General features: G+C 31.4%; 1 protein-coding gene across 1 annotated transcript; it reads left to right on the top strand.

Moving 5' to 3' along the window:
• The first annotated feature begins 2426 nt into the window (after nucleotides 1-2426).
• Nucleotides 2427-16327, top strand: LOC143075394 (microfibril-associated glycoprotein 4-like). Its single transcript, XM_076250787.1, has 6 exons — nucleotides 2427-2514; nucleotides 2737-2856; nucleotides 5534-5679; nucleotides 7219-7315; nucleotides 11041-11205; nucleotides 16008-16327. Exons 1-6 carry the CDS (start codon nucleotides 2436-2438, stop codon nucleotides 16265-16267), a joined length of 867 nt encoding a protein of 288 aa, XP_076106902.1. The 5' UTR covers nucleotides 2427-2435; the 3' UTR covers nucleotides 16268-16327.
• The last annotated feature ends 2138 nt before the right edge of the window (nucleotides 16328-18465 follow it).

Below are 18465 nucleotides of genomic sequence, written 5' to 3'. Positions count from 1 at the left end.
TCCTGTTTTCTCAAGTTGACAACGTCGTCACATTGTCCTATAAAGTAAACAAACAATATCTTGTCATACAATCGTCGGGGCAAAACTAATAAATACAGCTAAACAAAAATTTTACCCTCCTAAAAAACCATGAACAATAATTCAGGTTGCTCATAAAACAGCTGATTCACAAACCAAGCCCCTTTTGGGGATATCTAATATTCAAATTAATATGTTAACCTACCAGTTCACAGATATAATCGCAATGTTTCAGCTCTTGGAGACACATTTCGGAATTTGACCAATAGAAATACTTACGGATAGCGGAGAGTTAAATTCTGATGAAGACTCAAAGAAAGGAAGGGTAGCACAGACTTTAGATATAAGTTTATACCTCTTAGAAGTTGAAGGCTTATGCATGTTGAAAAAAGGTTTGCACCTTTGCAAAACATAGCAGTGCATATGAACGTTTCATTTTAGGATATGATTTTTATGCATCTTCATAGTAAAGGTAGCACAGTTTGTGTCGTTAAAGGGGTTTCTAAAGACAATTGCCTTGTCTATATTTGCAGGAGTGCAACCTCTTTTGGATGAAAAAAAAGCATCATGTAGAGTTTTTACCGAATCTATTTTATTTCCAGATATTTAATAAGATCACATAGTTGATGTGTTTCCCTCAGTTTTAGTTTGTAACCAAGAATTTTTTTTTCTCAATCAATTTATGACTTTCGATGATGACTGGGGACAGTGTGTAAGAGTAAATAATTTATATTAAAATGATTAATTATTAAATTTTAAATCTATAGTATACCAAAATTGTATATCAGAGTAGGTTAATACTTTATATTAGAATACAGGGTGCTGTACCGTTATCAGCACATTAAAAATATTGAGTAATACTTTTGTAAAACAAAACCTCCTAACATTTTTAGGTATTTATACATTCTTGGCTTTATCATGTTTAGATTTGTAAGCTCCTGCTAAATTTTATTCGAAAGGGCGCATCAGATGCACAAAACGTGATATTTGTTATTTTCATATACTGCCGAGTTGTTGATTTTGTTTTACATTATTTAAGATCGTTTATTGCACCAATATTCAAATATCTTACAAAACATTACACCAGAAGTATACAATGTGTATATAACCTTTTATTTGTCAATAATTATGAACATTCAGTTCCAAATACTGCAGTTGCGTGATAATTTTCATTAAATGAAAACCGCGAAAACATTGATATATAACCAATTTTGTATATGTGTAGTCACATGTGTAAATTTACTGAGGCTCATACACATTATATTGTGAGAAGTCCTATACATTATAATATCATCGCGTTTTACTGCCTGTAGATTGCACTTTGTAAATACAGTTGTTTCTCAAACTACACCTCTTTTGGAGAGATATAGAATATTCATAGATAATTAATTTTGTTTACATACTGGTTCCCGGATACGATCTCTATGTTTCATTTCATAGCGACATACCTTGGGAATATTACCAGTAAATATACATATGCATATGGTATTGGTTATTTTGAAGGTTGGGATAGTTAAGAAATTTAGTGTTAGTTTAAACTCTTAGAAGTTCGGGGCATATAAACGTTGAAAATATGCCGTTCAGCCCTATATTTTGACCTTTGCAAAAATTGTAGTGCATATAAACTTTCCAATTCTAGGATATGATTTTTATTCAAAACTTCATAGTAAAAGTGGTTCAGTTTTAGCTGTAAAAGGAGTTCCTATGGGAAATTTCATTGCATTGTCAATATTTGCAGAAACGCAACATGTTCAATATAAAGCAGAGAGATATTCATATTCAATAACCTCTGCATAGATTTTTTGATTGTTTTGTCATGATTTTTTTTATTTTGTCCAACAACAAAGACTTACATTGATGTCTTCCATATATTTTTTTTGTTTATAGTTTTTGAAAAAAAAACAGGCTGTTGGCTTTTTTCTTTTGAATTGGGACAAATTTCACCATGCCGACATGTCTAATAGCTCAAAATGCTGTAATCATTTTGCTCATTGTTACGATGACCCATTGTTGTTTATATCCACATAATTTGGTCTCCATTAAAAAGGAAAGGTTTTGTTCTCGTATTTTTATATTATTTGCATAACCTTATTATTTGATGAATATTTCAACGGTCAAAATTCATCATATTAACATTACATTGTGTATTGATTAAATATAATTTGGTATGTCTCATTTTGATATAATCTTGTTGTTTTCTAGAATTTTGATAATCATGCATTACTAGCACTGGATTAAAACACAACAGCAGCTTACGCGATCAAATTTGATAGTTTATATGACACAAAAAACCAACAACACCTAAACTGTCACGCTATTCTGTTATTACTTTGTACATAATAATTGAAATATCAATTTTCATATATAAATTAATATCAATACATGTTTGCCAAGTCAAAGTTTTTTGAAAAAGTATAATGTTCAAATCACATATTCTGCTTTTATCTGTTGTAATATTGTATGTATTTGCAGAAAAATTACAGGTGGCAGAAAAAAGTAAGTAAACAAAAGTTGAATTTTCGACAAAAAAAAAAACATGTGTGTTGATCACTTTAATTATTTTATGTCATTTAACATAGACGCAATTGCAAAAAATGTTTAATCCATACTGACTTTTCCGAATATACCTACTAATGGAACTGGTTGAATACATATTTTAACTGGGTAATTTTACACAACTCTTGTATTGAAATATCATGTGCTACTTTATTTTTCTAGGTGTTTGTTTTCATGGAGAAAAAGCCGACTGGATTTTAAAACTTGTTGGTGAAGAGAAGGCTCATACCAGCTGCTGTGAAAAACTACACAATGCAGAGAAAGAAAAGAAAATATGTAAAGGTATAATGATATCCATATCAGCATGACAATATTTGATTTATTAGAAATTTCTCATCTAGTTTAGTTTCTTTATGTATGTTAAACATTAATTATTTGGATAAATCTGTAAATATTTATATACTTAACAATATGTGTGATACTATCAGCTTCAGTCTACTGTGTATGAGTATGTGCAATATTTTCTGTAATGGTTGAAGAAAAAATATATTATTAGAAGGGACCTAAAGGAAGATCGCTATTAAAAATTTAACATTAACAATAGGATATAAACAAATCTTCGTTGATATTTCTGTAAAGTTTCCCTCGTAAAAAAGAAATATTCAAATCTAATGAGTTCAAATATTTAATTGCTGTTCACAATTGCTTGACATTGTTAAGCGTTCTGATTTTACAAATTTCCTGAATTTAAACTTCAGTTAGAACCATTCCGAAACGTAAATGATGCTTCAATTACGATTATTGGGTTGTATTATCTACCCAGAAGGTTCCTATACTCTGTTCGATATCTTCATTTCTACGTGGTTGATTTGTAGTAACTTTAATGCATTTATCACAAATTCTACATACCCCTACGAGTATAAACAGATAGATGGTATCGTTCGTATGAGTAAAAGGAAATTTTGTTAATTTTTCAAGAAAACGGTTGTTGGGAAAGTCATGTGAACTATATTATTGATAAAGCTACGCCTCGCTTAAATCTTATGAGGAGTTTAAGGTTTAAGCTATCGCGTAATAATCTGCAAGTTATATATATCAGTTTTATCAGGCCTATTCTTGAATATGCGGATACTGTGTGGGATAATATACCAATTTATTTAAAGGACAAACTAGAGAGCATTCAAATAGAAGCGGCTCGTATAGTCACATGTCCCACTAAGCTTTGCTCTAAATCTAATCTCTATAATGGTACTGGTTGGAAATCTCTGAGTGAGAGAAGATCTAGACATACAATTATTAAAGTTCACGAAATGTTTCATGACCAAGCTCCTAATTATCTTTGTAGTCTCGTATCTCAACAACTTTATCAAGTCTATATCTGTAATACTAGAAGGGCATTTAATGTTCAAAATATGAACTGTAGAACTACCTTTTATCAAAATTCTTTCCTACCATCACTTATTCGTGAATGGAACAGGCTTCCACAAGATGTTAGATGTAATCACTTAAAAATTATTTAAATCGAGATCCTAAGAAAGTCCCTACATATTATAATACTGGTTGTAGAAAAGGCCAAATACTTCACGCCAGACTCCGGTTGAACTGCAGTGGCTTAATTAAATGAACACCTTTTCCAGAAAAATATTGTTATTTCCAGCCTCTGTAAATGTGGACAAATTGAGAGCAGCAAACACTATCTGCTAGAAAGTCATAACTATAGACTCATCAGGACACACACCATTTCTACACTACCAATTTATAATGTAAAAACATAAGTATCAGGTAGTGAACTCATCAGGGATGAGGAAAACGAAAATATTTTTAAAGTTGTACAAAGATTTATTTTAGAAACAGGGAGATTTGGTCCATAACAATTATCCTTATGTCTATGTCGATTTAGATGTTGAAACTTTGATTTAATGTTACCTTATTTCCGAAACATTTACATATTTCTCAGATACATGAACCATAATTGTAAAAAAAATTGAGTTGATCACATTTTTCGATCAAACTGACTTCTGAGTAACGGGCAAACCACAGAATAAACATGTTAAATATGAATTGAAAACTAGATTATACGAGTTTCTTATATACTATGTTCCTAATTTTGTCATTTATTTAAAGGGAGACGGATTTATATAAGTTTTTCTTGCTTCCTATTCCCTGTATTTATGTTGTACTAGAACACACTCGTGATATCGCAGGTCCGTGACTGAATTAAAGTATATAATTATGCGCAAGCCTTATTTTAGTATTAGTATTTTCATCTGAAAAAGTCATGCCGATTATAAGATACACAGTTTTCTCTGCTTTCACATCTTTGTTTGAACCCGTCGAACTGGAACTTATCAATTATTGGTAATATTAATTATTTGGAAAACAAAAGGACCTGGAATGGAGTATTTTTTAATCAACAGCATTGTCCTATATTAGTTATAAATAAAGTTGAATTCTTTGATTCGCTGTTTTACGTCATGCCCGCTAATAAATTGAAAACTGTACATATACGCCTTATTTTTAGTCCAGAGTTTTAGTATTCGTATTGTTATATTAGAAAGTCTTACTGATTAAAATACTACAATAGGTAACAATTTGACAATGATTGCATTTAGTAGTGTCAACCCTGTTATTATGACCCGTGTATATAGCATAATCCTAAATACACCGTTTGGTGGTGCGCCTGTCAGATGCCGAACGTACATATAAGCTAATATGTAACAGGTGAATATACTATTGGTATCGGTATCGGACTCGACCCGGAATTTCTTAATTATTGGCAATATTAATTACGTGGAAAACAAAAGGGCCTGGAGTGGTGTAATTTTTAATCTACACCTTTGTACTATATTAGTTATATATAAAGTTGTATTCTTTAATTCGTCGTTTTTACGTGATGACGGCTGAAAAATTGGACCTCGTTATTTAAGTATTATAGATAATTATATTTCATGCACTTTTTGAATTAAATATTGTTTAAACTAATTTGAAATTTTAATTGTAATTGTATTTTTTTGTGCAGAAAAACAGGAAAAACCAAACCTACGTCCCATCGATTGCACAGATGTCAAATCAAAAAGAGGAAACGGAATATATAAGATCTATCCAAAATATTCTAAAGGATTTGATGTTTATTGTGATTTCGAGACCGACAATGGCGGATGGACGGTAATTAAATGTCCTGATAATTAACTTAACCAAACATACTTAGTAGTCATAAAGAAGTTAAAGTTATTAGAAAACATATATTCATTTATTTAAGATACTAGTTATAATCGAATTAAAAACATGCAACTTTACACTTCATTTTAAACATCTCCTCATCAGGAATCGTTCGTTTGCAAATTATTTCTAGATCAAAAGATAGCTACTATCATTCTTGATTATGGTTGCTTTGAATCCAGGTAATATGTTCAGTTTTAAAATATGCAATCTATAATTTGAAAACTATAACAAGCAAAAGATATATAAGTTTCTTGATTTAGATTAAACAATAACTATGTGGTGTTAGCTTTGCTTTGCTTTGCTTTGCTTTGCCCATAAAAAAATTACATGCACAGTAGGTTGTCTCATTGTCACTCACACCACATCTTCCTATATCTATAGTGAGGTAGAGAGAAAAATAGAATATAAACTGTATAGTTGTTTTACAAATGAAAGTAGGTTATAAAAATGATGATATTTTTGCATTTGTCACTAAGAACACAATATCAAAGGTTGAAATAATCATCATTGCGAATTAACCATGAACAACATTGTGCTATGGTACAATTTGTTTTTCGTTCATTTTTTTGTACATAAATAAGGCCGTTAGTTTTCTCGTTTGAATTGTTTATCATTGGAATGTCGGGGCCTTCTATAGCTGACTATGCGATATGGGCTTTGCTCATTGTTGAAAGCAGTACGGTGACCTATAGTTGTTAATGTCTGTGTCATTTTGGTCTCTTGCGGAGAGTTGTCTCATTGGCAATCATACCTCATCTTCTTTTTATATATTAAAAGTATAGATATTGATGTCGGACAGACTATTGTCTTTTGAAGATGCGACGGATGTTATTTGAAGATTCCTTCGTTTTCGAATTCAAAGTAGTGAAAACAATATTTTATAATACCTTATTAATATCGAAATACAGAAAAATAAAATTCCTCAATTATCTCCAGAAACAATAGAGTCCTAACCATGTTAACAGAAGCGCACATGATTTTCCTGAGGTATCGCATTGTAAAGCAATCGCCTTTTTTCTTTCTATAGAATAAGAAGGGTAGTAATTACAATTTTAATTTGCTGCCGCATTTAGCTTTGACCTATACTAAATCGTGAGATAGCAAATAATTGTAACCTTTTCCAAAAGTGTTGTCAAAAAGTACCCGTTGAATCAGAGAAAAATCGTTAGTTTGATTTAAATATGAACACTCAAAATCGAAAAAAAATCTTAAACTTCTGTACCCTCCATAATATTTTTCTTTTATTTATGTAATTCAGGGAATTGTCATATTTGAATTAGTTAATGGAAATAATTTTTGTGTCAACATTCCAATTTGAAAAAAAATAAATCATAAAAAAGTGTTCCCTCATTCCTGACGCAAAAATCTTACCCTTTGTAGTGCCTCTCTATCATTGCCTTTAAGCAGAGAATATGCTGATGTTCTCTATGCATTATCCAATGTTAATAACAATGTTTACGTATAATAATTATATATTGACAGGTGTTTCAGAGAAGAATAAATGGTAAGACCAAGTTTTACAGAGGTTGGGAAGCGTATGAAAATGGATTTGGAAATTTGGAGGCCGAATTCTGGTTAGGTAAATATATCTTATTTTCTTTATAATCAACTACTACTAATTTCTAAAACATGATAACCAGTATGGTAAAGGAGTGATACGACCAAATATTTTCTATTGCTACTTTTTTTTAACCTTTTTGAAAGGGAATTATGAAAAGGAGGAGGTCTGTTAACATGTTTAAAACCTGGAACAATCTGTGTGTGCTTATCATAAGGCTGGAGACTGTCATCGAGTGGATGTTGTTTGGTTGATGTGTATGATATTTGTTTTTCCGTTAATTGATTTGTAAAATTTGTTCTTATGCTGTTCTGCTGTACCCCTGTCCCAGATTGTGGGAAGTTGAGTTGGGGCGTCCGCTTTTATATTAAACCCCATCGCATTGTGTATAAGGCTGTCCCACGTCAGGAGCCTGTTATTTAGTGGTTATCGTTTTGTTTTAACAAACCTTAGGTCGATAGTTTTCTAGTTTGAATTTGTCATTTGGGGCGTTTAATAGCTGGCTATGCATAATGGGTTTTGTTCATTGTTGAAGACTGTACAGTTCCCGATTGAGAGTTGTCTCTTAGACAATCATGCCACATTTTCTATTTTTGATAAGAGTCATTTGTTATCCCTTGAAATTGCAAAAAAAAATACTAATTATCTACATCTGCCAAATAATACAAATTTCATTAACGAAGGAACAGGTTGAAATTATTTCTCTGCACACTAAAAGTCCTGCTACTATCATGTCTTAAAGATGTCGAAATCAACATACATGTATTTGTCTTAAAATCGTCACTTTAAAAATGCTATTACAAATAGTTTTTGGTAAAAATAGATATAACAAAGGTCCTACCCAATAAGATAACTTAGACAAAATTAACACATGTGTTTGGAACGACTTGTAGAGAAATGTTTATGTTTAAATATTTAAACATTTATGACAAAATGTCAAAATGAGGCTATTCTGTCATTTTTTGCAATTTTTCAATAGTTTTGAAACTCAAATGCTAATATATGTTAAAAAGTAAAAAACAATAATTATTATTTATAATTGACAAATTATTATCCAATGAAAACATACAGGAATCTGTTAGGAGGATTTAAATACTTTGTACCGATTAACATTAAGTTCAGCTATTTTGTTATTATTCATAGCTGTGAGAGGTGACTTTTGTGTGATCGCAAAACGACTGCGTCAGTTGCGTTGAAAGATCGTTGAAACAAAATTAACACTTAACAATTTTTTGTGAACACTTGTGAACATATATCTTATAACATATTACATATAACATATAGTCAACCAATAGTGGCTATGGTTCTATCCTACCTCAATGACAACTTCCCGAATGATATCAATTTTGCTTGTTAATCATTTTATATGGACAACTGTTGTGTACAAATAATATGTATTGACATTTCACTTGGAACCAGGATTTTACTTATGGAACATTTTGATCAGTTATATAGACTAAATGATATTTTGTTGCTTAACGTCCAACGGGAAATATTTCATACAAATTCAGGACGGACGAAAACAAATTAACAATAGGGAGATCATACAAAAGAGTCCGTCCGGATGAATAAAAAAAAAAATTCCACTGCCACTGGAAAATGAGGGTATATTGGATAGGGATTGAATTGTAAATTTGATGCATCGTGTAGAGAGACCGCCACGTTCTCTGCACTTTAACAACCATTGTAACAAACCTTTGAGGGGTCTTTAGGTGATATGTTGCAAAGGAAAAATTCTGTCCTTATCTATTATATTCTGATTTTCCACTCCGTAAATTTTATGGACACCATCACGAATTGGTTGATCCATACGATGTGTCTGTGTCTAAACTAACTAAGGACATTTTTACCACGTCTTAGATTGTGGTTTATCATTCACGTCGTCTGGTCTTTAAGGTACCGAACATGACCTATTCCCGCATGTGACTGTTTTGCTGAGTGTGAATTCGCATTGTTATAAGACGTGTCACGGTTTTTGTTTATCCAACATTATTGTATTTAGTTATGATGTTGTATTTGTAATTCTGATCTGATATTGTTAAATGTCTTATCATTTGTAGTTGTGGTTCTATTTTCTTTTTTTCTATTCGTATTTGAAAATCAAGATAATTAATTACCCAGTTCATTACTTTGATTTTAGTTTAAAGCAACTATATGTACACGATTTATTTGTTTTACAGTATGATTTAGAAGAAATACCGACAAAGCTAGATAATACAATTAATTATCTAATTACTAACACAATTCTATATTAATATGCTTGTAATTGTAATAAAATACGTCAAATAACATAATAACAAACCTAATCTTGATTTATATCCAATTGTAAGAAATTTTCCTGTGACGTCACTTTTGTGGCGTTGATAAATTCGTGTGACTGGCAGTTCGTAATTCTGTTATGCTGTTTTTTGTGTACTGTCTTAAATTATTTTACGTGCTCGTTGTTACTCTGTGGTTAACATTTCGAAATGTACTATTATATTATTTATTTATGAATTTCTCTGTCCTGAATGTTCTTGCATTTATTTGTACTGTATTCCTGTCATGTAATGTTGTCATTTTAGTGGTATATTTTACATTGCCATAAAAGCGCGAGGTGTGGCTTACCACAAAACCAGTTTCAACCCACCATTTTTTCTTAAATGTCCTGTACCAAGTCTGGAAAATGGCAGTTATTATCTTATTTTATATTTCGTTTCTATGTATGTTGCATAGTCGTTTGTTTTTTGTTGCACTTCAGTGTTTCTGTTCTTTCGTTGTTTTCCTCTTATAGTTGATGTGTTTCCCTCGGTTTTAGTTTGTAACCCGGATTTGTTTCTCTCAATCGATTTATGACTTTTGAACAGCGGTATACTACTGTTGCTTTTATTTTCCAGTAGCAGTCAAAATTATCTTTTGTTTCTGACGCATTGCATTTATAAAGTGTTTTTTTTCCATTTTAAAAGAAATGTTTATCTGGTCAATACGACATTTGTGTGTCTAATTTTAGTTATACCCTTGCAAACGGTGTTTTTGTAATATAATCAAGCTACACGAAGTGACGAATCTCAGCTTTTGAATAATATGATATAATGATTTTTGTAATGTATGTACATTCGTCATAAGCAGGGCGTTTCGTGATCTACTGTTGTCCTACTGGCCAATTTCACACGCCGTACAATAATTAAAGATTGTTAACGTACAATCATAAATTGTGTGTGGATATTCAAAATAATAGAAGAAAGTTTCCTTTTGATTTTTTAAAAATTTTACTCATTGGGTCGTTATAGAGGTGTTGGACATAAACAATCAGGTTTAAGGTATTGCTGCATATATGGCACATTCACTTTAGTATTGATTTAATTGTTACTTAAATAATTGAGACATCTTTAATTAAAAACCTTTAAAATATTATGTTATTATGAATAAGTCTGGCGTATCGGTCAATCCTAATTCATGTTCTCGTTTACATATCATAGAAAAAGTAACATCATGAGTGACGAAATTGTCAAAAAATATTTTCAGTTAAAGCTATAAATGTGCATCTGCTGATTAAAATAAACATAACGTATAATTGAAATCAAAAGTGAAATACAAAGTAATGTCTGTAAAAGATACATTATGCAACTGATTGTTTACCATGTTTACAGCAGATATTTTGTTTTGTTCTGGTTCATACTTCGATCTTTTCCAATCATTATTTAATAAAAAGGTCCATGATATATGTTGAGAATAATTCTATTTGATTTTGGTATTATGATTATTAGGTAATCGAAGAATTAATAAACTGACTGCACAGGGAAAGTACGAATTAAGAATTGACATATCCGATTTTAATGGTAAGAAAGCTCATGCCAAATATTCAACATTTTCCGTCGGCGATGCATCTACCAACTATAGATTAACTGTTGCTGGCTACAGTGGGAATGCTGGTAAGTAATGATTTATTTAAAGAGAAAAACAATTACAAATAAATCCTGATATCCAAAAATCAAAGAATGAATTACCCGGAACCACCAAGAGAACCATAGTGAATGTAGTTCGTTAACGGTTTATAGTTTCGGAAACATTCCAAAACATTATGGGCTTGTGCTTTTTCTCAATGTATACCAATCGCATCAAAACTTGTAACATATACAGTTTAAACTATACAAATGTTAACTAAAATTCTTCTAATAGTCTAAATCCATCTCGAGTAATATAGCTAGAGGAGTGTTTCCTGTCTTTCTCAAGTGTCTGTTATCAGATATGCTCAGGTAGAAACGTAGTAGCCAAATGCGTAGTAGTTGGTAAATATTAAATGCAGATGGAAGATTTTCTATGAAAGGGAATAATTCATATTTGGTCTGCATCTTGATAATTTTGAGTAAAAGGTGTAAGCCATTTTGCATCTATAGCTACCATACAGTAACGCCTTGTTTGCCAGAAGATTTACAAATGTTACTAAACTAATCATACATACGGACAATTACCGAAAAAAAACTATTCTTGCTTGGCTTCTATGCAAACGAATACTTTTATATTTGGTCTGGTCCTTGATAACGTTGAGTTTGAGCGTGTAAGCAATATTACAACCTGCCGTGCATCAACTTCCTGTTTGCTGATTGTTTGGTATCTTACACCACTCATTGTACACTGAAATTGTTCTTGGCAGATGATTTTATATTTGGTATAAAGCTTGATATTTTAATTTTTCATGGTTGTAGTATTTAAGAAATGTTTACATCCGCCGTGCATCCACTTCTTATTTGTCGATAGTTTGAAAATTCTATAACTCTCTTTTTACGGGGAACATTTTGTCAAAGTTTTCTAAGCTTCGAATCCAATGATTTTATTTATTTAGGACTGAAGCTTATTATTTTGTGTTACTTTAATCTTGCTTGCAGCAACGCAGGCCGCTAGTATTGGTTTTGTTTCAATGGGTTAAGGTATGCTTCGAAAAGTAATAACGACGGTGTACTTTGGAAATGATGCAGGCTGATGTAAATTGTTACTATCATTTTAATCGGAATTTTGTAGAAGGTTTGTCATTTGTTTTACCTCCAACTGCTAATGTGTTTTCCTCTAGTCTATTAAAAGTAAAACTAGTCTTGTGAGTGCATCGCGACAAAGCATCTAGAACTAGCATTTGCCGCGAATTTGATAATACGAATTTTATTGATTTCAATAAATTTTTGATCAACCATTATGCGAATGCCTAAATCACAAGAGTCTTAAGCAATTCTTAACGGTAAATTTTAATCTGGAAAGGCCGTATTGGGAGAGTTCCGAGAAGAAATTTTACTATCTGAATGCATATTATTGATCATCAGTCCACCTGAAACGTTCATATTTCTTTTATAGCCTTATGAGAGGTTCAATTTCAGCATTTGAATATCTAATGCATCCTTAAACGAAATAAATTAACTAAAAAGGCTATGTTTACAGCTCGTTTACCCTTTGTAAATAATAAACAAAAAGTACTCCGTTAATTGAAATTGTTTAAAAGTCATCAATCCTTTTCAATCCTTGAAAAACATCTTTTTGTTGTTTGGATGTACAAGTACCCGTCCACGTCCACTTGTATTTGTAGTATTTGTTTGTTTATCCATCTGATGAGTTAAGCCTCTTTCAACTGATTTTTATAGTTCGATCTTATGTTGTACTGTTACACCACTGTCCCAGGTTAGGGGGAGGGTTGGGATCCCACTAACATGTTTAACCCCGCCACATTCTGTATGTATGTGCCTGTCCCAAGTAAGAAGCCTGTAATCCAGTGGTTGTCGTTTGTTTATGTGTTGCATATTTGTGTTTCGTTCAAATTTTGTACATAAATTAGGCCGTTAGTTTTCTCGTTTGAAATATTTTACATTGTCATTTCGGGTCTTTTTATACCTGATTGTGCGGTATTGTTTTTACTCATCAGTCATTGTGTAAGGCCGTACGGTGACCTATAGTTGTTAATTTCTGTGTCATTTGGTCTCTTGTGGAGAGTTGTCTCATTGGCAATCATACCACATCTTCTTTTTTTATTTACTATACAAAAGTCGGAAGAACGTAGGCGATAAGCTCATTCACATCGAAAGTGTCATCAATTCTTAGAATACGAAAACATGCAAAAAAGTTGACAATTTCTTGAACTTCAGTTGGTTGAACCAAAAACATAAGTGTATTGAAGTAAGAAAACTCAGAGTTGAAAATTACAATTCAACTACGAAATAGCTGAGTTGTGAAATTTAACTACATAAAGTCGCAGCAAGTATAAAACTTAAACAAACTATTCTCTATAACTTAGCTAATTTGTTTTAGTGACATATTTTTGAAACAACTACAATTGGAGCTAAACAATATAATCTCTGGTTGTTTGGCTTAAAATCGGACTACAAACATATCTGGTGTTGCACTATATATAGTAAAACGCTAGATTGTTATTGTTTCCAAATAATCATTTATGGGAATGTGAAAACCGAATTAAAGTCAGATCGTGAATATTGAAAACAAAATGTTTACTGTTACCTGTAATAGCTCTTATCATTGCAAACATCTGTGACACTTTTAATGAATAATTATTTAAAGTCCATTTGCTGCATACTGTTACCTTTGGTTGAAGTTAGCTTGTTGGTAATCCAACTCGACATGGTGATTTTGTTCAGGGCATGGTATTTGCATACTTGTTATGTGAATGCCACTGGACGTCCAGCAGCAATCAAGCAACATTGTTTTATTCAAACTATTTGTCGTTACTGACTCACATATTTTGAGCCTTGACATTAAAATTCTATTATTTTTTGAACTCATAAAAGACAGAGAAAAAGTACATAATTTTCCTTCTAGTAACACAAAGTTCAAAGCCATTTGATGCATATTTCAGAAAAAAACAACTACACATATAATTGTTTCGTTAAAACTAGTCCTTAGAGATTGAGGTGACAAATTCGTAAAAGACTGAAAATAATACTCTGTAAATTTAATGCATCCGAATCGCTTTCCGTTGTTGGTAATGAATGAACATATTTTTCGTCAATTTCTCAGCAAATCTTTTCTCGACAATATCTTAAACCAATCCATAAGCTGCGTACAAATCAGTAAATAATGCAATTGTGACTATTACTTGATTATTTGAGGCTAAGACAAATGTTCAATTTTGACTAATTTGCTTATATTTATTTTACGCACGACTGTTGCTCAAGATGCATACACTGTGTCAACCCTTCCTTTTATAGTTAAGCAGCATTTGTTTTTCATATATAAGGAGTCTAGTAATTTTATTCAACGCAATAGTGATGCAATATTGCATATTTTGTATGTTTAAACATGTCGTATACAATATTGGCTTTCAGTTGTTCTCGGTTTTGAGACTTCTTGATGATGATAAATCAGAAAACGTGCTTTGTTAGCACATAATTTTAAAGTGTTAAATTTACTATTAGACATTCCGTTAAATCAATTGTTTTGTATCCGAGCGACACTATGTAGGCCAACTTACAAAGAATATAATATAAAACTCGACACTAGTTATTTTCATATATTTTTGCATCTTTACACATATGTTGAAGATAAACATAAACTGACAATGCCATGGCTTAAAAAGGAAAACAACAAACCAACCGACCCTCTCTGACTTAGGTTTTAAAAATTTTGAATAATAGAATGAGCGAAAAGTGAAGAAATGCTTGATAGCCATTTTCAATCTATGTATTTATTAGATATGGTTAATATTTTTAGATCATCCGAATTCCATTGTTTTCTATTCAGAAATTGATTAATTGTTTGAGATGGCAACCAAATAGGTTTATATGTAAATCGAAATTCTTTTGATTTTTTTTTCATTCTAGTGAAAAATAAATAAATATGTTTATTCCATATTGATAGAATTATATTATATTAGTGTATTATAACGGTACTATGTATGATGTTTAGTTGGTTTTGGTAAATAATTGTTATTTTCTACATTTTTCCTCCCTCGAAACATGCATGGAATAAATCAATTACTGTCATTTGATTCGGTAAAATATGTGGTTTAATATTTGAACTCAGTGAATATCTGTTTTTCAAAAGTCAATAAAACCACACATTTACCCCACCAAAAGACAGTTATTGTATATTATTAGTCACAAAATAAGGAAATTATGTGAAAATTAATATAACCTTATTTAATAACTTATCAATTAAGTCTTTATGTTAAAATATACATTGTTAACGATTGACAACGCGATTCTTATGTCATAAAATGAAATAATTAACTTCTATTCGTTTGATGTGTTTTATCATTTGATTTTTCTATTTGAATAAGGACTTTCCGTTTTAAATTTTCCTCGTTCAGTATTTTTGTGATTGTACTCATTTTATATTGAAAAGTCTATTATGTTTTGCGATTTCATGACATTTATCTTAAGAAAAGTTTGATAACTTTATCTGAAACTAGTAAACAATGTTTTTTATGCCCCAATGATTGGCATTATGTTTTCTCGTCTGTGCGTCTGTTGGTCTGTCCATTCGTCCGTTCGTCCGTCCGTTCGTTCCACTTCAGGTTAGAAATTTTGGTCGGGGTAGTTTCAGATGAAGTTGAAGTCCAATCAACTTGAAACTTAGTAAACATGTTCCCTATGATATGATCTTTCTAATTTTAATGCTGAATTAGAGAGTTTATCCCATTTACACGGTCCACTGAACATAGAAAATGATAGTGCGGATGTGGCCTCCGTGTACTTGGGAAATATTCTGGTTTAATGTCTGATTCTTATACTTATTACAGGAGACAGCCTGTATTATAGTAATGGGCAAGCGTTTACTACCAAAGACAAGGACAACGATCCATGGACAAACAGACGTTACAACGGTAATTGTGGAATACTAAGATCGGGTTCTTGGTGGTATAATAATTGTGGCGATTCCGGCCTGAATGGGTTATACACAGAAGGAGGAAAAGGAAGTTATAAAGGCATTTATTGGTATCACTGGAAGAATAACACCTATTCAATGAAGTCTTCGTCAATGATGATTAGGAGACTGTAATGTTATATGCATCTTAATTGATATATGTTATAATAAAAAAGATTTATTTGAAATACTTCATATTGCATTGTATTAATTTTTTTGTTACAGAAACTCGTTGCAATTCTTTGTATTTAAAGTATGCATTTGCTGATTTTGACGATCTTAATTCTAGTATCCAACTTGCTGTGAATTTTCCTGATCGTCTCGGTCATGGTATATCCAATAATGTCTTTTAGCAATACATCGGTTTCAAAGATAGCTTGCATTTAATCTAACTCAACTAATGATAGTAAAAGGAAATTTGCATTTAACAAGAATCATTGGCATAAAAATATCTATACAGTTATAGTAAAATAGTGATAAATAGAGATTAATACATGGCCTTTTCCATATCGGCCCGGAAATCATCTCGAGACCCCCATATCAGCCCGGGACATAGTCGATAGGCTGATATGGGTCAAGGCCATGTATAAAACTCCTTATCATATACTTTCGACAGTTGTTTTATGTAAGTCAAATAAACAAATGAAATAACTAAAACAGTCAATTTTTTTTTAAAGAAGTTAAATCATGAATCCAACAAATAGAATAAAATAGTCCAACAATAGCTTCCCTACCTCCATATATATTACGGTACCACTTCCTATAAAGGCATTATGAAACATTTAAATTTGGAAGCTGAAAGCACGGAGGAAGTATTTACAGTTTTATGATAATTATTGCTTCATGTTGTATCATATGAGATGATTCATAATTGTCAATGTCATTTGTTATCAAGTACTAATTGTAAACTTGCATCATTTCGAAAATCTATATTATTGGATTTATCCATGTTAACATCTGTTTTTTTTTCAATAACAGCTGGTTCTGCACAAACAGATTTACCACTGGATTCAAAAAATAAAATCTTATCGATATTTGTCCGCCATTACTGGACATTACAAAAGTTCCCGTAAAATTTTGACGTCATGATAAAAAATATCTGACTCCACAATTGAAAAGTAAACAGACGATACCGAAAATACCGGAAGTAACTTGCACGAGACGGCATGTTATGTTTTTTTTTGCACGAGACACCCCTGATATGGGTTATCAGCCCGGGTGGTAAATTATGGATTGTGTACTTCCGTTCATTGCACATACCAAAAGCTATCATATTAATGTTAAGTATGTGATGATATCAATTATCAGGTAATAAAGGAGGAGGTTTGACCAAACGACGTGCTTGATCAATACATGTGCATTTACAATGGTATCATAAACCTACGAATCAACGTCCTTCATCGGTTCATACAATGCACGACTTTTTTTTGTGTATTATATCTTTTAAATTTTATCTTTCATATTACCGTAAGTCTCCAAACTTCTAAAACTACGTGTTAAATGCCAAATGCCAAGACAGTCTAATTTTAGTTTCCTCTCATTGATATTCAGATATGAGCAACGGCTTCACAGTAAAAGTCTATGTTATAAAATGTTTTTTACAAAGATGTCAGCATGATTTGTGTAAAATATATTTCTTAGTGGAAAATGCTGCTTATATATATTTAGACCAATGTTTATGTGTAAAATTTAACTAAAGATTGACTGTGTAAATTTTGACATTATGACATCAAAATGGCATTTGAAATGATCTTTTGCGATTGAAGTATCCAAAAATGTTCATTTGTCAATACAATAGGGAAACATTTTAAGGCTTTGCATAAATTCGTTTTTGGAATAAGTAAGGCAAATGATTTCGTCAAACCGGGTTTTCGTGTCACAGCTGATGACCAAAATGAGAAATCTCATATTTGATAGTTGAAAATTTCGGTCAATGAGTGTTTTTTTTAAGTGGATATCAGTTTAGTGTTTTATAGGGTGTTGCTAGATATCGTTAATGGCTGTATGTTGATTATGTTTCAACCTGTCTGTGATTTTGGTTTTGTGGTTTATAGTTATGTTGAATGATAGATGCAGCTTGATGACATTTACAAAGTGAAATTGCGTAAATTATAATGGTAAATCAGTACGGATTGATTTGCTCGTATATGCTGATATAACAAAAAAGAAAGGAGACACAATCAATAAGCGCACAACTGAAAACACAAAAAAAAAAAAAAAAAACCACCGAACACGCTTTCATTTTTTTTTTATCATCACATGTACATGTTTTAATGAACCTTTATAAGTAGTGCTGAAAACCGAATATGAAAAGTTATAAGATGTACAAATAG

The sequence above is a fragment of the Mytilus galloprovincialis genome, chromosome 5 (genome assembly GCF_965363235.1).
Source record: "Mytilus galloprovincialis chromosome 5, xbMytGall1.hap1.1, whole genome shotgun sequence".
Lineage (NCBI taxonomy): Eukaryota > Metazoa > Mollusca > Bivalvia > Mytilida > Mytilidae > Mytilus > Mytilus galloprovincialis.
The sequence above is the reverse complement of the archived record's forward strand: the minus strand, read 5'-3'. Positions and strand labels throughout refer to the sequence as shown.